At 41.8% G+C, this 22,640-nt stretch overlaps 1 protein-coding gene across 1 annotated transcript in view; it reads right to left on the minus strand.

Moving 5' to 3' along the window:
* PCMTD1 (protein-L-isoaspartate (D-aspartate) O-methyltransferase domain containing 1) overlaps positions 1–22,640 on the minus strand; it is a 93,558-nt gene that overhangs the window by 22,997 nt on the left and 47,921 nt on the right. Inside the window, exons 3-4 of the mRNA XM_073679285.1 lie at positions 18,654–18,756; positions 10,190–10,361 (exon numbers count right to left, since the gene is read on the minus strand). Coding sequence (XP_073535386.1) covers positions 10,190–10,361; positions 18,654–18,756 — 275 coding nt within the window. The remainder of the gene's footprint in view (positions 1–10,189; positions 10,362–18,653; positions 18,757–22,640) is intronic.

Raw genomic sequence — 22,640 nt, forward strand, 5'->3', positions numbered from 1 at the left:
CTCCAGAGTAATTACCTCATAAATTGACACTGGTCAGAATTGTAAAATTTGGCTTGGTCATTAAGGACATAATTGGCTGTCACTAAGGGGTTAAAAACAGGCAGGGAAATGTTTTACCTCACAAAATTAATCAGCTGTGATCCCATGCTGTAATATCTGTGTACACTTTTGCTTCCTCCCCTGCCTATGAGCTGTGGTATGATAAGACCATGCTCCTGCATGGTCAGACACAGCAATTACCCAGGGGAACATTTCTAAGATTATCTCAGCACAGGAACATTTTATTTAAACACATCCAATTGTGGAACTTATTATTATTCCATGATCTAGTGATTAAAATGAACTTTCGTTCATTGAAAAACCCCTTTAACCCCTTTACAACCCAAGGTGGTTTGCACGCTAATGACCAGGCCAATTTTTACAATTCTGACCACTGTCACTTTATGAGGTAATTACTCTGGAACGCTTCAAAGAATTCCCCTGATTCTGAGATTGTTTTTTCGTGACATTTTGTACAGAACTTCATGATAGTGGTAAAATTTCTTCGATATCACTTGCGTTTATTTGTGAAAAAAACAGAAATTTGGCAAAAAGTTTGAAAATTTTGCAATTTTCAAAATTTTAATTTTTATGCCCTTAAATCTGAAAGAGATGTCACACAAAATAGTTAATAAATAACATTTCCCACATGTCTACTTTACATCAGCACAATTTTGGAACCAAATTTTTTTTTTATTGGGGAGCTATAAGGGTTAAAAGTTGACCAGCGATTTCTCATTTTTCCAACAAAATTTACAAAACCATTTTTTTAGGGACCACATCATATTTAAAGTCACTTTGAGGGGTCTTTATGACAGAAAATACCCAAAAGTGACACCATTCTAAAAACCGCACCCCTCAAGGTGCTCAAAACCACATTCAAGAACTTTATTAACCCTTCAGGTGCTTCACAGGAATTTTTCGCAGGGGTAACAGGAAAAAATGGACCCCAAAATTTGTTGTGCAGTTTTTCCTGAGTAAGCAGATACCCCATATGTGGGGGAAAACCACTATTTGGGTGCACGGCAGGGTTCGGAAGGGAAGGAGCGCCATTTGACTTTTTGAATGTAAAATTTGCTTGAATAATTAGTGGACACCATGTTGCATTTGGGGAGCCCCTGATGTGCCTAAACAGTGGAAACCCCACCCACAAGTGACACCATTTTGGAAACTAGACCCCTCAGGGAACTTATCTAGATGTGTGGTGAGCACCTTGAACCCCCAGGTGCTTCACAGAAGTTTATAACATTGAGCCGTAAAAATAAAATTTTCACATTTTTCCCACAAAAATGTTTTTCAGCCCCCACTTTTGCATTTTCATAAAGGTAACAGAAGAAATTGCACTATGCAGTTTGTTGTGCAATTTCTCCTGAGTTAGCAGATACCCCATATGTGGGGGAAAACCACTGTTTGGGCGCACGGCAGGGTTCGGAAGGAAAGGAGCGCCATTTGACTTTTTGATTGCAGAAATTGCTTGAATAATTAGCGGATGTGCCCCTGATGCGCCTAAACAGTGGAAACCCCCCACAAGTGACACCATTTTGGAAACTAGACCCCTCCGGGAACTTATCTAGATGTGTGGTGAGCACCTTGAACCCCCAAGTCCTTTACAGAAGTTCATAACATGGAGCCGTGAAAATAAAAAAAAATCAAACTTTTTCCACAAAAATGATGTTTTAGCCCCAATTTTCTCAAGGGTAAGAGGAGAAAATGGACCCAAAAACTTTTGTGCAATTTCTCCTGAGTACGCCAATACCCCATATGTGGGGAAAATACAGTGTTTGGGCGCACGTGCAGAGTTCAGAAGGGAAGGAGCACTGTGTGACTTTTTGAACACAAAATCGTCTGGAATAGAGAGCGGACGCCATGTCGCGTTTGGAGAGCCCCTGATGTGCCTAAATAGTTGAAACCCCACACAAGTGACCCCATTTTGGAAACTACACCCCTCAAGGATTTTATCAAGGGGTATAGTGAACATTTTGAACCCAGAGGAACGACACAGAATTTGATGACATTAGGTCATCATATTGAATAAGTTGTCATTAGTCTTGAGCGCAAGTGCTCGCTACTTGAGTTTGCATCGGGTACTCAGGTATGCACCATGTATCACGGGTGCTCAAGTGAAATGCTCGAGTCCCCGCCCGCATGTTTCACGGTTATTAGACACCCCCAAAACAACATGCGGTGATCGCTCGTGCATGGCAGGCAATCCCCGCAAGGTTTTTTTGGCCGCGAAGAATATGGGGTGGAGACTCAAGCACCCGCGATACTCAATGCATACCCGAGCACCCAATGCAAACTCAAGTAGCGAGCACTTGCGTTCAACACTAGTTGCCATATCGTCATCTTTTTTTTTTTTTTTTTTTTTACTTTTGAAAAAAAAACAACCCTAACCCCAACCCTAACATTAGCACAACCCTAGCGTTTATTTTTTACGCCGTTCCTAGTGCGGTATAAGTGATTAGACGACCTTATTCTTCGGGTCGGTGCGACAACAGAGATACCAGAATGAAATCGGGTTTTTATGATCGACAGCTGTCACACACTAAAAGACACATATTTTGTAAAATCTAGTTTTTGCATCGCCATATTTTGAGAGCTATAATTTTTCCATATTTTGGCCGACAGAGTCATGTGACGACTTGTTTTTTGCGGGATGAGTTGACGTTTTTATTGGTGCCATTTTCAGGCATGTCACATTTTTTGATTGCTTTCTATTACAGCTTTTGGGAGGCAGAATAAACAAAAACCAACAATTCAGGAATTGTTTATTTTTTTTAATTTTTTTATTCTACTCCGCGTATGGTAAAATTGATAAGGTAGCTTTATTTTTCGGGTCAGTATGTTTACAGCGGTACCACATTTATCTCGTTTTTCTATGTTTTGGCGATTTTACACAATAAAAGCTATTTTATAGAAAAAAATATTTTTTTGCGTCGCTTTATTCTGAGAGCTATAACCTTTTGATTTTTCGGATGATGGAGCTGTATGGCGGCTTGTTTTTTGCGGGACAAGATGATGTTTTCAGCGGTACCATTTTTATTTATATTCGTCTTTTTGATCGCATGTTATTCCATTTTTTGTTTGGCGGTATGATGATAAAGCAATGTTTTCTGCTTCGTTTTTTTTTTTACCGTATTCACTGAAAGGGTTAACTAGTGGGACAGTTTTATAGGTCAGGTCGTTACAGACGTGGCGATACCAAATATGTGTACTTTTATTATTTTGTTTTTTTTATAATAATATTTATTGATGGGTACATTATATTTTTATTTTTGGTGGATTATTTATTTATTTTTTTTTATATTTTTACAAATTTTTTTTTTTTTTTCACTTTCTGAAAGTTATTTTACTTTTTCACTTTGTCCCACTCTGGGACTTTCACTTTTTTTATTCTGATCGCCTGCATAGCATAGGGATGGAGCACCATCCCTGTGCAATGCAGGCAGTCAGCGCTGCACAGTGAGAAGATTGTTTGGTCATGCACTGCGCATGACCAAACAATCTTCCTGCTGTCTGGTGACCCGGATGTTGTCATGACGACATCGGGTCGTCATGGCAACACCCAGGAAGCCGCGGCAGACAGCGCTGGAGGCCGGAAGGGGAGGCGAGTATCCCGATCACCTCCCCTTAGCCACCGCAATGCTGCGATCGACTTCGATCGCAGCATTGCGGGGGATAATGTGCCGGGAGCGGTGCGGGACCGCTCCCTGCACATTGTCACAGCTGACACCCGGTACTATCAGCTGACACCCGGCGGCGATCGCGCCCGCACAGCCTGTGTGCGCGCGCGATTGCGATGACGTACTAATAAAGGTCAGGCTCTTAAGTCACAGGGCTCAGATGCGTATTAGTAAGTCATGACCTTTAAAGGGGTTAAATCTGGGTGAAGAACTTTCAAATTCTGCTATAAAAGGTGAGGGCGTGAAAGACCGTTTCATGTCACAGGTCATAAACTATGGCAAGACTGAGCAGAGCAATAAGACACAAAGTAGTTCTATCAACAGCATCGTCTCCACCAGGCAAAGATTTCCAAGTAGACTGGGGTTTCAAGATGTGCTATTCAGACTCTCTGGAATAAGCACCAAGAAATGGGCAATGTTGAGAATCAAAATATGTAGTGATTAGCCTATAAAACTTAGTGTTGCAAATGAAAGACACATCATGCTTACTTAATTCGAAATTGGAAGATGGCCATCAGTGCGAACTGGTCAGAACTGTCAGAAACCAGTGGGACCCAGCTACGTCCATCTACTGGTTGGTTAAGTCTGGCCAGAAGAATTGTGGCGAAAGATTCCAAACCTTTGACATGTAAACAAGGCCAAGAAACTCAACTATGTGTGAAAACATATGAACTTGGGGGCAGAAAAATGGCCAAAAGGTCCTATAGATTCAAAAATTTAAATAGTTCACTGTTACAGAAGTCAGTTTGTAAGCCAAAGAGCTGTAGAGCAGTACTATAATAATGGTCTGCAAGAAATAGTGAAGCACTGTAGAGGTTCACTGCAAGTCTAGGGATGTATTTCAGAAAATGAGCATGGAATTTGGTCAGAAATAATGAAGTGCTCATGTAGAAAAACACGAGAAGATACTGGTTGGCTGCAAATTCATTCTGCAACAGAACAACCACTTTATACATACAGACAAGGTCATTAAGAACTATCTTCAGTGTGAAGAACAAGGAGTCCCGAAAGTGACTATATGACCCCCACAAAGTCCTAACCTGTATATCGAGTCTGTCTGAGATGACATTAAGAGATGGAGGAATTTGTGTAAGCCTACATCCACAGAAGATCTGTGGTTAGTTCTCCAAGATGTTTGGAACAACCTCCCTGCTGAATTATTTCAAAAACTGTGTGCAAGTGTATCTAGAAGAATTGATGCTGTTTTGAAGGCAAAAGTGTGGTCACAATGAATGTTGATTTAAATTACATCTCCCTGTTTATTCCCTTTGCATATTCTTAATCAAAATAAACTATTATTAACAGTTCTATTTTTTAAAGCATTCTTACTTTGCACCATTTTTTCCACACCAGTATAAAACTTTTGCACAGTACTTAATATACAAGAAAGAAGGGGCTATCTTTCAAGAATAGAGAGGTGCAGAAACTAAAACTAAATAACGACAGATTCACGAGAACAGTGGCATTTACAGAAGTTAAAGAAAAAAATACATATTTGTGACACGTTCACTGTAAAGATTTGCCCATTTGGAAGGATGGACAATTAAAGAATCACCAAATAGGAGGACAGTAAATGCCATTTGGGATTCTACTTAGTAACGTACTTGTTCTTTACAAATGAAGTACAGCTATGTACAGTATATAAACCTAAAGCTTCCCATTTATGCCATGAATGATAATTTTGCTGATTTTTGCCCAGATTTTCTACAGTTAACTTTAACCATAAAGTTATCAGCTTTCATCAGCAGTCAGGAGGTAGGTGATACTATTATGGGCTTGTTAATGTATTTAGTTGCCCTTGACTTTGAAATCTGGTATTAAAAAGGGGTTTCTCACAAAATACATTAATCACCCATCAGGGTGAGGGTCCTGCTTGGACTCCCATCGTTCCTGAAAACAATTGATCCAAAGTCAAAGTCCCCTGTGTAAACGAAGTGGTAGAGCGCATATATGACCATCTCACTATTCATTTGTATAGGAATGACAGTTTACATACCAACAAAATGTTGGTATATAAAATGAGAATGCTTGGTCTGGGGGATAATGTGTGCAAGTGGGTAAATAGCTGGCTGAGTGATAGAAAGCAGAGGGTGGTTATCAATGGAGTAAGCTCAGGGTGTGTCAGGGTTACTAGCGGGGTGCCTCAAGGGTCTGTCTTGGGCCCTATATTATTTAATATATTTATTAATGATCTAGTGGAAGGGTTGCATAGTAAAATAGCAATATTTGCAGATGATACTAAACTTTGTAAAGTAGCTAATACAGATGAGGATAGGGCACAGCTACAGGAGGATTTAGATAAATTGGGGAGTTGGGCCAAAAAATGGCAAATGGGGTTCAATGCCGATAAATGTAAGGTCATGCACATGGGAAAGAAAAACAGCAGTCACCCATACATATTAAATGGGAAACCGTTGGGGAAATCTGACATGGAGAAGGACCTGGGCGTCTTGGTTAATAGCAAATTAAATTGGAGTGCCCAGTGTCAGGCAGCAGCTGCGAAGGCAAATAGAGTCATGGCATGCATCAGAAGAGGAATAGGGGCATATGATGAGAACATTGTTCTTCCTCTGTATAAAGCGCTGGTAAGGCCGCACTTAGAATATTGTGCACAGTTCAGGGCTCCGGTGCTCAGGAAAGACATATTGGAGCTAGAGAGGGTACAAAGGAGGGCGACTAAGGTAATAAAAGGAAAGGAGGGACTAGAATACCCAGAGAGGTTGTCAAAATTAGGCATATTTACGTTGGAAAAGAGAAGGCTTAGGGGAGACCTCCTAAACATGTATAAATACATCAGGGGGCAGTACAGAGATCTCTCCCATGACCTGTTTATACCAAGGATGGTGACAAAGACGAGGGGGCACACTATGCGTCTGGAGGAAAGGAGGTTCCTGCACCAGCATAGAAGGGGATTTTTTTACGGTCAGAGCCGTGAGACTCTGGAACTCTCTGGGAGAGGAAGTGGTGATGTCCAACTCACTTAATGAGTTCAAGAGAGGCCTGGACGCCTTTCTTGAGAACAATAAAATTACATCTTATGCTTAGTTAATTAATCCAGGGATTAAATCTGACTGCCAGATTGGTGTCGGGAAGTGAATTTTTCCTCAATGATGTAAATTGGCCTATACCGCATGTTTTTTTTTTTTTTTTTGCCTTCCCCTGGATCAACGCTGCGGAATAGCTGCAGTGCACAAGAAATAGGCTGAACTGGATGGACGCTTGTCTTTTTTCGGCCTTATAAACTATGTAACTATGCAACAGTCCCATAAAAGTGCATAGAGTGGTGGTCACACATGCACACTACTACTCCCATTCACACAGAGAGGATTGCAGCAAGGAGAACAGCGCACGGCTATGTTAGGCAGTCACATTTACTTTGACTGGAGTGGAACTGCACAAACAGACAGGTGGCACCATTGGAACATCAATGATCAGACATTGATCACTTATCCATTGATAGATGGTCAATGTATTTAGTGGGAAACACCTCTTTATGTTCTGGTTCCAATGACTTATCTATGTCTAAATGTGCAACACCCTCACTTTTTGCAACATTTTTTTCCCACCTGTCATTTCCTTAGGAGCTCCCTTAGGATGTTCATCATATTATGCTCTAAAACATGGTGGTGCACCCGCAGAATGCTGAACTGAACTCTTATGTACTGTATGTCAGAGGCATCAAGCAGTGGTGGCCAAGGCACATGGTCTCTGTCAATCAGACTGGAAGGCCCTATTATTAGCATATGGCATCCTTTTGAACAGGAAGGTAAACTGGAGAACAGAGTGCAATTCATTGGATGGAATAGCACAATTCATGTCATAATATTATTGTTCCAAACTACTACTGAAGTGTAAGTTCACCTGTTTCACAACACATGACACAATGACTTCATTATCTGTGTGCATAGTCTGTTTAAACTCCTCCGTAATTTTGAAACGTATTGAGTTGCTGAACGTAAAGTATCATTCAAAACTTAAAGGGAATCTGTCACCACATTTGACTCATCTAAACTATTATCATGGGCATACAGAATATAGACTGCTGGCTGAGGAGAGTGATCCCTGTATGCCTCATATCAGAAGCCTTGTTACTGAGAAGTCATCTTTTCTCACTTTATATACATTACCTCTTCCAGGCTATGGGGTGGAGGGTGTATGGAAGATAACTCTGCCTCCAGAGATTATTTTATATGAAGGTGGAGTTGCCAGTGTGAGACAAGTAACTAACACAGAACAGGAGAAATTAAATTTGTCTTCTTGAAAACACATTTTTTGTTTCTCGCTCAGCTCTGGTGTATTGCAACAATATTACAACCCTGTCTGCCTGTGAGATGGAATCTGAAACTGAGAGGAACCTGCAGATGTGTCAGATATAAATCACACACAGCTCTGAAGTGAGATCAGGAGAGCAGAGAGCGGCCATTACATATCTAACTCCTTCTACATGTTTAATAAGCTCTGGAGGCAGAGTTATGTTCCAGGCACCATCCACCCAAGAGCCTCGAAGAGGTCATTTATATAAAGTGATAAGAGATTATTTCTCAACAACAAGGCATCTGATATGAGGAATAAAGGTAGGACTTTTTCCGCAGTCTATAACCTGTATTCCCATATTAATAGGTCAAATATTGTGACAGATTCCCTTTAATACTGGTATTTCCACCATGGCAATTGTTTTTTCACAAAGCACATTATTTGCAAAACTATTGTTAACATACAGTACAAGCCCAACACCAAGTTTGTTTCTTGTAATTGCTTTTCTATCTCCTTCTGCCCCCTTGGTGCATATAGCTTTACAAAGCTGCATGGGTGGTCATAATGTTATCTGTTAAAATTTCCCAGTTGAACACTTCTTCTCCTCAGTGCTACAGGACCCTCCCTCTGCTCCCCTCTGTGCTTACAGAGAGAGATAATTATTAGTGATGAGCGAGTATGTTCTGTTAACCCTTTCGGCGAGTATGCTCGGGCCGAGCACCGAGTAGTTACAGCTGCTCGGTATTATGTTTGAATCACTCCCATGTGCAGGATTTGCGACGGTTTGACAACTTTAATACATGTGAGGAATGTGTAAGACAGACACATTCCTTACATGTACTAAAGCTGTCAAACAGTCACAAATCATGCACACGGGAGTGATTCAAACATAACATCGAGCAGCTGTTACTACTCGGTGCTCGGCCCGAGCATACTCGCCGAAAGGGTTAACAGAACATACTTGCTCATCACTAATAATTATATGTTAATATGGGAAATTATTATTTATACACATGAGGTGACCATTGACAGGTTTGAATGTAGTAACTGTGACTCACTATTTGGCCAATTTACTATTTACAAACTCCACAGTTCACTGGTGGTTCATGTGGATCTTTAGAGCATGATTATGCTCATCCATATAAGTAGAGCAGAGCTTAGCTGTGGAACAGCACAGCTGTAAGGCAAATGAGGAAGTTGTAAGAGTCTCGGGGATGTTTTACTAGACAGGATCATTTGGTGCAAATGTAGTTAGTAGCAGTGAGATCTTCAGCATAGCATAGCTGAACTGTGCTACAACCAAGCTGTCAGATGTTTGATTAGACAGGGCCATTAGGTGCATCTGAGCATGCTTGAATGACATCATAACTACTGGAGGAGGAATGCAATGGCAAAGGAGAATAAAGAAAGCCCTAAGGGGGGCAACATTAGGGAGCGATGGCTTAAAATCAATGCAGATATAAAAATAGGTTTTATTGACACAGACTGGGAATGATTTTGGTAATAACTCATTAATAGAGTGTGCAAAAAAAGTGTATTTGCAATATATTTTATCTGTAATAGTGCCTAAGGCTGTTTTTCCTATGGCTGAAGTGTAGGCCCACTCTTAGAGTTTGATCGATATGGTCAGTAGTGAAATGACAGTGCAGAAGCTGACATTATGTGAAATGAGCGGAGAAACTGAGCATGTGCAGTAGATTTAATAAGGAAAGGGAGTGAGTGAGAGAAGTGGAGTCAGTGTCTAAGACAGGAGATAAGTTAGAAGATGACTGCAATGAGCTCCTAGGAAATTCTGCTGTTTTCTTGTCACAAGGGACAAGCTAATGCCCCTAGGAAAACATAGGAAAAGAAGAGACCATAATTGTAGAAGAACAAGTAGAAAGGACATAGATCAGAACGCAATGCATGGACTGGCGGTGGCTCTCCTGACCCCAGAGTGAAAGCTGAATAAAAATATATGAATGTCACACTCTGGTCGGGAGAGCGGTGGCCAGTCTGAGCATTGTGTTCTGATCTCAGTCGATTTATACAGGCGTCTGACTGAGCCGTAAAAGGAGAGAAATATATATAATTCACCCAAAACTAAGAGTGATTAGAATTGTAACAGTTAATAAAAGTTAGTAGTATATATTTCTATATGCACAAAAAATATATGCGAACATGAAAGATGTAAAAATATATATATTATATATCTATCTCTATCAAGCCATCACCTGGTCTTCAATGGGCATAACTAAAATTCCGCCAACTTTCAATAAAATTTTCATGTAGTTTTCATGGTCTTTCTGGACACCAGCACCACAATAAATTCGATCATATTGTGGACTGTCAGATGCGATCTCCAAACAATTTCCAACAACGAAATTAGGCTCACAAAACTCAAATCTGAAATACATAATGTGATAAATCATTAACTATAGACTTTATATGGAAATAGTTAATTATCCTGTATGGCCATCACTAGCAAATGCTTAGAAATTTATTAGCAAAATAATTTTCAATATGGCTAGAAACCAAGTGTTATTGCATTGGTGACACACATTTGTAGCACTGTATCATTCTTCAGAAGAAATGTAATGGATAAAATACAAAAAAAAACACATAATTGATAGAAAATAGGATGTACCGTATTTTCCGCCATATAAGACGACTTTTTAATCCCTGAAAATCTTCTCAAAAGTATACGCCGGGTGTCATCTTATCGGGCGTATACCCTTATAGCCCGAATGTTGGGGGAGGAGGGAGTATAGTGTGTGTGTGTGTGTGTGTGTGTGTGTGTGTGTGTGTGTGTGTGTGTGTGTGTGTGTGTGTGTGTGTGTGTGTGTGTGTGTGTGTGTGTGTGTGTATATATATATATATATATATATATATATATATATATATACACACACACAGTGTAGCCGCAGCACGGCTCCTGCCGGAATCGCCTGTGCCCGCTGTTAAAGGGCATGAATATTCAACCTCTTTCCATGCCCATGCCTGCACCGCTTCACTGCAGTCCTCAGGAGCGAGATCTGAGAGGCAGAGAAGGAGGTAATACAAGGGCGGGCCAGACGAGTGAAAGAGGTGTGTTTTTCTGGGCACAGCACCGCTCTCTCTCTTTTTTCCATACCCCGGGCGTCCCGGACGCCTGCAGCTTGCTTCACTTACATCTTCCCGGTGAGGTGCCCACTCACCTCGTCACTGCAGTCCTCAGGAGCGAGATCAGAGAAGCAGAGAAGGAGGTAACGGTAATAGGATACACGGGCGGGCCAGAGGGATGTGCTACCGCTCTGATAGTCTTGGAGACAGGGAGAGCTGAGCAGGCAGGGAGAGCTGACCAATCCAAGCAGGATTTGTATACAACCAGCCAATCGCCGGTAAGGTTCATCACTTTAAAATTACCATATTGAAATCAAATCTGATTTTTTTTTTTTAATTTTTACTGTATGTGTGTTAGAAGAGGGGTAGTCTTATATGGCTATGGCGAGTATATCCCAAACTCTATATTTTAACAGGAAAAGTTGGGGGTCGTCTTACACACCCAGTCGTCTTATACTACGGAAAATATGGCAAACCTTCTCCTTTAATGAATCTCAATCCAACACAGAGTAGCATTTTTTCATTCATGCTTTTATAGGATTTGTTTTTGTGAAAGACAGATAAAACCCCATTTTTTTTTTTTCTTTTTAAAGACATTGAGGGTAAGTTTACACGGAGCAGACACAATGTGAATTCTCTGTCCATTCTAGGAGGCAAAGAATCCACGGCGCCTTACAGGCCTTGCAAGGTGGATATGATTTCCGGAAATTTCACCCACACACTATGGAAAAGCAAATTCACACACATAAAAGGAAAAAAAAAAAAAAATGCAGATTTTGATATAGTTTTTCTATCTTTCACTGGCAAAATCCACAGCTGAAAAATTGTACATGTGAGTATACTCAATTTACTCAAAGGATAAATGCACACAATGACTTTTTCAGGCAGATTCCACCACGGAGACTGTCTAAAAACGCTCAAAAGAATGAACATACGCCTGTCTATGGAAAAACAACGTGCTGTGCATACGTTTAGGCTTTTGAACATCTTTTAACCACTTCAGGTTTCTAAAAATGCTTAGCGGCTAAAACAAGTGACAGCCCATTCTTCTAGCATTTACCACTCAGAAGATGCTCTGTACTTTACAATATACCGTATTTTGTGCATTATGAGACGCACCTGTTTATAAGACACCCCAAATTTTGGAGAGGAAAATCAGAATTTTTTTTATTTATTTTTTTATATAAAATGGTGGGGAATGTTAAAATCCGCTTTTAGGTAGCTTACCTCGGGGGCAGCGGTGGTGGAGTGGATCCCAGGTGGCAGGTCGCTGCTGGCTGAGGCAGGAGATGCTGCGAAGACAGATGCTGAGAGCTCCAAGCTGGTAGGATGGGGTGTTTGGTGGCAGCAGGAGTGGGGCGATGCTGCGGGCCCCAGGCTGGTAGGACGGGGTGTTCAGCTGTGCAGGGGGCTCCACTGAGATTTTGTTAAAGCCCGGAGCCCCACACCTTACATACTTTCCAATGCGGTGGACGCCGGCTTTCACAAAATGTCAGCAGAGCCCCCGCAACATCAAACACCTCGTTCTACCAGCCTGGGGCCCGCAGCCATCGCCCTTCTCCTGCCTCCGTCAGAAGCTTCTGGCAGCAGCATCCCTGGGACCCCGCTCCACCGCAGCTGGTAGGCTCCACCGCAGCTACAATTCGGATTACAAAACGCAACCCCATTTCCCCCCAAATTTTGCATGTAGTTACTTACCGGTAACGGGATTTCTCAGAGCCCATGACGGCATCACGGAGAGAGGGGATCCGCCATTCAAAGACAGGAAACCTACAGATAAAAAGGGCGGTACCTCTCTGCCTTATCAGTTGTTTACAGAGCACGAGAGGAACTCCAGGTTAATAACACAACAAGGTATAATATTATTATTATGCTTATCAGGAACACCCTGTGACTACGTATAAATAACGAAGAATTAAAAAGTGTGCACACCCACACGTGAATGGAGGGAATGTATGGGTGCCGTCATGGGATCTGAGAAATCCCGTTACCAGTAGGTAAGTACATCTTCCTCCTTCTCCCATGATGGCACCACAGAGAGAATTGCAGAGAAATGTATCATTGGGGGGGGACCACTGCTTCCAGAACTCTTCTACCGAAAGTAAGGTCTGAAGAAGAGGCCAAGTCCAGCTGATAGTGATTGAAGAATGTACAGGGAGAAGACCATGTTGCAGCTCTACATATTTGTTCTATCGAGGCACCGGCTCTTTCCGCCCAGGAGGTTGCCACTGCTCTTGTTGAGTGAGCTTTCAGTTTCTCCGGGGCGGCTTCCCCACATGAGGAGTATGACAGGGTCATGGCGTCCCTTATACATCTTGCCAACGTGCCTTTAGAAGCTTTTTTCCACTTTTGAGGACCCTGAAAGCATACAAAAAGAGCCCTATCATTCCCATACTTGTGTTGCCTCTAGGTACTGGATTAGGCACCTTCTGACGTCTAATGTATGAAAGTCTCTTTCTCTCCTGTTTTTGGGATTTGGGCAGAAAGAAGGGAGGGTGATCTCCTGAGACCTATGGAATCTCGACACCACTTTTGGTAGGTAGGCTGGGTCAGTTTTAAGAGTAACTCAATCCTCCAAGATTTGTGTGAAAGAAGGGCCTGCAGATAGTGCCTGGATGTCACTGACTCTACGTGACAACGTGAGAGCTACTAAAAGCACTATCTTAAGGGATAGGATTCTTAGAGATGCATCTGACAAAGGTTCAAAAGGGGGTTTGGTTAGAGCTGATAGGACCAAGTTTAAATCCCAAGGGGCACTGTTCCGAGAGGGGATGGGTCTGGATCTAGCTGATGCCTTGATGAATCTAGATATCCACCGATCCCTGGCTAGGTTAAAATTGTATAGGGCCCCCAAAGCCACGACTTGAACCTTCAAGGTGCTTGTGGCTAGGCCCTGTTCCAACCCCTTCTGTAAAAATTATAAAATAGCTGTTATTGGGACCCCTCCATCTAACCTGGAACCTGAAGATGAAAGGAACCTTCTCCAAATTTTCCCATAAAGTTTGGTGGTTACAGGTTTCCTACTTTGAAGTAATGTGGTGATTAAATTCGGGGAAAACCCTTTATCCTTCAAGAGAGCCCTCTCAAATTCCAGGCTGTCATGTGCAAGCTCGTTACCAGAGGATGAAGGACCAGTCCCTGAGAAAGAAAGTCTGGAAGTACCCAGGGGTCGGAGATTGACATCATCCTCAGCCAAGAAAACCACGTCCTCTTTGGCCAGAAGGGGGCTATCAAGATTACTCTTGCTTTGTGCCTCCCTGATCTTTCTCAGAACTGCCGGAATCAGGGCAGTCGGAGGAAAAGCATAGACTAGAGAGTGACTTCATGGGATCATGAAGGTGTCTAACGCTATAGGGTCCCCTTTGGGGTCTAATGAACAGAATGTGCTTATTTTCTTGTTCTGACTTTTTGTGAACAGGTCTATGGAAGGACGTCCCCACATCTCTACAATCTGATTGAAAACTGACTGATTCAAGTCCCACTCGGCCTGTCTCAGCTGGAGGGCCGATAGGGACCCCAAATTGTTCTCGGCTAACTGAAAGATAGTCTCCGTCACTTGCATCAGAGCATGGGACCTCCCTGGTGATTCAGATACGCTACTACTACCCGGTTGTCTGAGAACACCCCTACATGATGACCTCGAAGAGTGTGCAAAAATTCCCAGAGTGCAAACTTTACTGCCAATAGCTCTTTCATGTTTGAGGATACTGACCTTAGGTCTTCTGCCCAGACCCCCTGAGCTAAAAGATTGTTTAAGTGAGCCCACTAACCCCTGAGGCTTGCGTCTGGTCAGAATCTGAGGCACTGGGTTCACCCATGGAATACCCCAGGTTAAATTGTTTATTTTCCCCCACCATCTTAAAGAAAGTGTGTTTTTTGACGACAATGTTAGCGGCTCTTCTAAATGCCTTTTTAGAGATTTTTCTGCTTCTAGGATTTCCCACTGCAAATCTCTGCTATGTATTTGAGCCCACTGGATGGCCGGGAAGCAGGCAGTCATGAAGCCTAGGAGGGACAGAGCTTTCCGCAGAGTCATAGACGGGTGGTCCCTTGCCCGAGATATCAGGGCTATGATCTTCTGAATTTTTTCTGTTGGGAGGCGACACTCCTGTTTTGTTTTTTTTTAATCCAATGTGATGCCCAGATATTCCTGTACTTCGCTTGGGTATGGATTTTTTTAGATTCAAAAGCCAGCCTAAGTTTGTCAAGGAATCCATGACCTTCCCCAGATGGTCTTTGCAATGTAGGAAGGAACTGCCTATTACCAGAAAGTCATCCAGATATGGGACAATTAGGATATTTTGTTCCCTTAGATGTGCCATTACCTCTGCGATTATCTTGGTGAACACCCTTGGGGCTATGGCTAGGCAGTATGGGAGGGCTGTATATTGATAGTGCTTGACCACCCTCCTTATAGAAATTGCAACCCTGATGAATTTCTGGTTATCTTTGTGGATGGAGACATCATAGTAAGCGTCCTTTAGATCCAGAACAGTCATGAAACAGTCTGAAAGCAGCATTTTTACTGTTGTTTTTATTGTTTTCATCTTGAAGGCTTGTACCTTCAATAGTTTGTTCAATTTTTTTAGGGTTATGATTGTCCTTTAAGTCCCGTTTGGTTCCTTCCTCAGGAACAGAAGGGAGTAGAAACCTTCGCCTTTTTCTGAGTCGGGACTTCTTGAAGGACTGCCTTTTCTATTAGGCCTAGGATCTCCTGTTCTAAAGCTAGTTGCTCTTCGCTTGAGAATCTTTTGGGTGTTACTATAAAATTTGGATGTGGAATTGAGTGGAACTGGAACTTCAGATCTGATTTTATTAGGTCCCGAATCCACGAGCTGTTGGATATCCTTTCCCAGAAACCCTGATAGCCTTCCACCCACCCGGGGAAAACCCTCATTGGGAGGACTTCCCGCTGTCATGGGGGGGGGGGGGGGTGTCTGTTGAACAGGAACCCTTTGGTTTTCCTCTTCTTATCCTCCCACTTATTGTGGTCCCTAGGGGGTTTTCTGCGGATAAATCTTTTACTCAGAGAGGATAGGGAAACACTTTTTATTGTCCCTGGCTTTGTCTAGAATATCGTCAAGCGTAGGCCCAATTAAAAATTCGCCCTCACAGGGGATGGAGCATAACCTTGATTTTATCTGGAGATCTCCAGGCAAACATTTAAGCCAGAGGGCTCACCTGGCTGCATTAGGGAACCCTGCAGCCCTGGCCACTAACCTGACAGAATCAGCAGAGGCGTCAGCTAAGAAGGCGGTTGCCCCATTCATTACAGGGATGAATTCTAATATCATATCCATAGACGTTTTCTCTCAGTTGTGTTTCTAACTGGTCCAGTCAGACCATTATTGACCTGGCTGTACATGTAGCTGCTACCGCAGATTTTAATTCTCCCCCTGCGGCTTCCCATGATCCCTTTAAGAAGGTGTCCGCTTTTTTGTCCATGGGGTCTTTTAACACGCACATATCTTCAAATGGGAGGGAGAGCTTTTTGGAGGCCTTAGCAATTGCCACGTCCAGTTTTGGTACCTTCTCCCAAAAGGAACATGCAGAGTCATCAAATGGGTATATTCTTTTTGGGGATAAAAAGCCCTTTGTTTCTGGCCTTTTACACTCCTTCCTAATCAAAGAATAGACTTTCTCATTAAGTGGGAAAGATCTTCTCTTTTTTGTCCAAGCCCGCTAAACATGTCCTGGAGAGATCTTTTGGGACGGGGTCCATCAGCCCCTGACGGCCTTGATGAGAAAGTTCCCTCAATAGGAAAACAGCTCTGTCCGCCTCTATCCCTAGATGAGGATGATGAAGAATCGGACGCATACGTATCTCCCTCGTTGTCCTCTGAACTACAATGCTCGGATGCAGGGGATATGTTTTTGGATTTTTTCTGTTTTTTCCCCCTTGAAGGGACCCAACAGTGTCTTCTACCTGCGACTTTATTAGGGATATGAGTTCTGAGGCGAATTTCAGGGTTTCCACGCAGATAGTCTGCTCTACACTAGAGCTGCAGAGTCTTTTTTCCCACGTAATGGGTAACTCTTCTGTGCAAAGTGCACAGGTCCTGTGTTTAGTTTTGCCTGTGCTGTCCCTTGGAGTAGTAATAAGGTAACACCAGCTCACCTGAGCAATGACGTCCAGAAGCAAGGTGCGATGAACCATTCGCAGTAGTTCCACAGCATAGGGAGAAAGGATTAACAGCTTCATGAATAGTTCAAAAAATAGGTTTCTTTATTGTGAAAAAAGCTCTTTAAAAACAGATTCCATAGTCACATAGTATAGCCAGGGCTATACTATGTGACTATGGAATCAGTTTTTAAAGAGCTTTTTTCACAATAAAGAAACCTATTTTTTGAACTCTTCATGAAGCTGGTAATCCTTTCTCCCTATGCTGTGCTCTCCCTTCCCTGATGAGAGAAAAAGAGAGGGAGACCCTAGTTACAAGGAAGATGAAAGAAGGGGTACAGAGTTAGGAAGTGGAGCCATCTTTGTAGATAGGGTTTCCCTCAGAGTTGACACCGCAGTGGAGTCCTTGCTGCGCTGGGACGACCTGACAGAACGGCCGCTCCCACTGTTACCCAGTTCGAGATGATGGGAAGGGTCCTCCTGGCATCCTGTCTCCCGTTTTTTTCTTGGTTGTTGTTGCTTCTGTGGCTGCGGCTTCTGCTGTGGTGGCGGTGACTGAAGAAGCAGAGATTGCACTTCCAGTATCTCCTGGTCACTCATGGCTAAAGGAAGACCGCCACAGCTCTCTAAGAAGCACCTCCCTGGTGTCTCTGGTGGATTTATAAAGCCAAAGGGGCACTCCCCCTCCAGCAGGCCATCGGGCCTAAATTAATGCACCTACGATGCGGCACGCTCTTTAGGGATGCCCCCTCCCCCGCACCAAATGAGGGAACACCCGCGCATGCTCAGACTGGATTCCCAGTCATGCTTTACGGCCCCGCGTCATCAGGAGGCGCCCGGCGCACACACGTGTACGAAGTGGAACCCGGAAGTCCCGCTCTCACCAATGCCACCCGGCTGCTCAGCGCAGGGGATTTGCGTGCGGTCCTCACCACCACTGCATCCAGGAAGGTCCAGGGAGATGCAGCCGGCTCCAGCAGATGCTGCCGGATCTTTGAGCTGGATCTTCCTGCACACCCTAGAGGTCCACTGACCCCAGCGGTGGTGCTTCAGGATGCCGCATCAGCCGAGGCAGGGAACCCCCGCTGCCTGAGTCGGTCTGGCCGGGCAAAACTGGCAACGAAGTGTAGTTTTTCAAAAGCCAGTGACCATCAGGAATTTCTTCAACATGGCTAGTCTAACAATATATGGAGAGGCTAATTTAGATTTCTGATTTACTCATATACAGTTATTCTAAATTCCTAGGTGGGAATCTTCTTTAGATTAATGTAATCGTTAAAGAGGTTGTCCACTGCTTTGATACTGTTAACAGATCTTATTATGTCAGTCTGACACTGCCTAAATCAAAACTTAGCATATTATGGCATGTCTCATGCTGGAAACATCATCAGAAACACGCAGTTACAATTCTTAATCATTACAATACCTCAGGGAAATTACATTTGTAAGGTCAATAAATTATAGATTATACCTACTTGTCAAAGCTGTCACTAAACTTAATGAAAGCCTCCAATTTTTCCTTGGCATATTCCACCACATCAGAATGAAGTTCAACTCCATGATTAATGCCAAATGGACCTATGGTATAAAGAAATGCAGGTCAGCACAGATAAAAGCCAGAATACAGTAAAGTAAAATAAGACGGAAAAATATATTTAAAAAGTTGGGTTTCTTAAAGGGGTTTTCCATTATATTTATTTAGGCCCATAGGCTCCCAAAAGATAAAAATAAACTGAGCTTTACTCACTCCTCCCTTGCTATAGTGCATGCTCTTCACTGCTGCCTCTAGTTTTTGTTGACAGGCTACAGTGGTGTTGCTGAGATAATTGGCGAGACTCTTGAGCCTTGAGATTGGTAGCAAAACACATGTACACTAGAATTGTGACGTCACTGCTGCAGCTTGTCAACAAAGACTGAAGTCAATGATGCACTGGTGCAAGGGAAGGAGATAATTGCTCCATTTGTCATTTTTAACCAGTGGGAGCTTATGGCGTAAAAAGAAATTGAATATGTGGAAAACCTTTTCATTGAGAAATTTCATGTCTCCGATAAACGAATAAGCAATACCTACAGTGTACCTGTAGTTTCAGGTGACTTTTTAGAATAAACTTTTATGGGTGTACATTAGGAATAACACCAATGCTGGGCAACATATGACTTATGCATATTTCACCAGATTTCTCTCAGGCTCCATCTCTAGTTTTCAGTTCTCTCTGAGTTAGTGGGTAGAGAATTACTGCTATGATGTCTACTCTTTACTGCACATACAGACATAAGAATTTGTTGCTCTCCTGTCTCTGTAGCACATGTTCAGAAGTACCAGTAGCATTAAGGATATTGTGTAGCAATACTGAACAGTTTCAGTCATGTCAACTATTCTGGATTTCTCAGGAGTCACCTGGATTTTATTAACTGTAACTAGATCACCTGTGCTGTTGACCAGGTGACTGACGTGTTGAGGCAGGCGATAACAGCATCAGCCACTAGTGGTGAGAGTGAATATCGGAGCAGAAGAGAAAGAGTGGGCAGGGATAAAAGAGCAGTGCTGAGCCAACTGCAAACAGTTGCAGGTTGCCAAGCTCCATGTCCTTCGCTCCTGGCCACACATGCTGGAAACAGGAGGGAACTGCAGCTCCACCCAGAGCTATTGGGTGAATAAACCACACTTCACATTGATCCTCTTTTTTGTGCTGCATGTATGTAGAATGTATATTATAGATATGCGCAACTCTGCGTGCATGTGTCTGTGTGCATACACTATGTACTAACGTGTGCCTGGGCGTAAACACCATGTGAATGTATATATAGTGGGATGTAAAAGTTTGAAAATTACTGTTATTGTGAATAGGTAATCAAGTTGAAGATGAAATAAGCTCCAAAAGGGCTAAAGTTAAAGACAACACAATTTCTTTGTATTTTAAAATATTATATATATATATATATATATATATATATATATATATATATATATATATATATATATATATATATATATATATATATATATATAGTACAGACCAAAAGTTTGGACACACCTTCTCATTTAAAGGTTTTGAAAATTGTACATTCACACTGAAGGCATCAAAACTATGAATTAACACATGTGGAATTATATACTTACCAAAAAAGTGTGAAACAACTGAAAATATGTCTTATATTCTAGGTTCTTCAAAGTAGCCACCTTTAGCTTTGATGACTGCTTTGCACACTCTTGGCATTCTCTTGATGAGCTTCAAGAGGTAGTCACCGGAAATGGTTTTCACTTCACAGATGTGCCCTGTCAGGTTTAATAAGTGGGATTTCTTGCCTTATAAATGGGGTTGGGACCATCAGTTGTGTTGTGCAGAAGTCAGGTGGATACACAGCTGATAGTCCTACTGAATAGACTGTTAGCTGCTTTGTTCTTGCCATAATACAAATTCTAAGTAAAGAAAAACGAGTGGCCATCATTACTTTAAGAAATGAAGGTCAGTCAGTGTGAAAAATTGGGCGAACTTTGAAAGCGTCCCCAAGTGCAGTTGCAAAACCATCAAGCGCTACAAAGAAACTGGCTCACATGAGGACCGCCCCAGGAAAAAAAGCTGAAGTTGAAAAGAGGATGGCTTCTACAAAAGGATAATAATCCTAAAACATAAGTCAAATCCACAATAGACTACCTCAAAAGGCACAAGCTGAAGGTTTTACAATGGACATCACAGTCCCCTGATCTGACCATCATTCAAAATCAGTGGCTAGACCTCAAAATAGAAGTGCATGCAAGAAAACTCAAATCTCACAGAACTGGAAGAATTTCCAAGGAAGAATGGATGAAAATCTCTCAAACAACAATTGAAAGACTCTTGGCTGGCTACAATAAGCATTTACAAGCAGTAATACTTTCAAAAGAGGGTGCTACTAGGTACTAACCATGCAGGTTGCCCAAACTTTTGCATCTTCACATTTTCCTTTTTGTAATTTTTAAAATGTAAATATAAATTTATTTTTTTTGACTAAAATACAAAGAAAATTAGATCATTTCATCTTCAACTTGCTTAACTGTTCACAACAACAGTAATTAAGACCAGGGGTGCCCAAACTTTTACAAGGCACTCTATGTGTGAACCTGTGTTTATTTATGCTTGGGGGTCATGAGGGGTAAACAGGAGCATGGGATTTATCTTGTGATAGACGCGAGTGGTTAATTATCATGCGGTAACAAGTACAAACTGTAGGCTATGAATTGTAAATCATGTAGATTAATCATTTATGTAAGCATGTCGTAATATTTCTGTTTTTTAATGTGAAAATCTTGCCCAGAAATTCTGGCAGGATCTAATATGTGGCCCACACACTCACCAGTGATGTGTGCACATCTACGGAGATGAGCCATTTGGTGTCATTTGGGGAGACTGGGTCTGTTAACTTGCAGTGTCTTCGGGGATGCTTAGTGTGAAGGGTTGACAGGTTCCGACTCTTCTGACATGACCCAATATCGCAGCTGCAATATTACTATAGTTAACGGGCTATATACTTCTTTGCGTACTGAATATACCTTACAAATGATTTACTGCTATAGCGGTTTTAAGTTTTAACATTTTTATGCCCACTGGCTTGTGATATCAAAAGATAAAAGCAAAGTTATTCACCCTCCTGAGGTCCACTGATGCTTTTTCTGCACTGCTCTCTGCTTTTTTGATGGACTGCAGGTGTGATAACATGACAATAGTGCATGGGACTACTGCAGCCAAACAATGAGCTCAGTGGTGATGGCAATGCAGCCTACGGGCAAACATTTTTTAAAATTTTTTTTTAGGAAAATCCCTTCAAAATAAACAATAACAAAAGAATTAACCCCTTAATTACTAGGACAAATTTTTAAATCTGACGTGTCACTTTATGTAGTAATAACTCTGGAATGCTTCAACATTTTGAGACAATTTGTTTCGTGACACATACTCTATGATAGTGGTAAATTTAGGTTGATATGTTTTGTGTTTATTTATAAAAATATCAGAAATGTGACATTTCAAAACGTTTGCAATTTTCAAACTTTGAATGAAAATCCCTTTAATCCACAGTCATAACCACACAAAAATATTAAACAACATTTCCTTCATATCTGCTTTACATCAGCACCATTTGTAAAATGTTGGTTTATTTTGTTAACATTTTAGAAGGTTGTATGCAATGCATAAGTAATTTTTCATTTTTTTCAAGGAAATTTACAAAACATTTTTTTTTTTTTTTTTTTTTTTGGGACTTACTCAATTTTGAAATTACTTTGAAGGTCATATAAATATTGTAAATCCTCAAAAGTGATACCATTTTAAAAATAGCAGCCCTCACCGTATTCAAAATGGCTTTAAGGGCATTTATTAACCCTTCAGATGCTTTTCAGCAATTAATGCAAAGTGACATGACAGGAATTAAAAAAATTATTTTCACCATCTAAATGTTTCTAACTTCTGAACAGGCCACTATAG

Source organism: Phyllobates terribilis, unplaced genomic scaffold, assembly GCF_046119375.1.
Source record: "Phyllobates terribilis strain yellow unplaced genomic scaffold, ASM4611937v1 Scaffold_4__5_contigs__length_816908805, whole genome shotgun sequence".
Taxonomy (NCBI): domain Eukaryota; kingdom Metazoa; phylum Chordata; class Amphibia; order Anura; family Dendrobatidae; genus Phyllobates; species Phyllobates terribilis.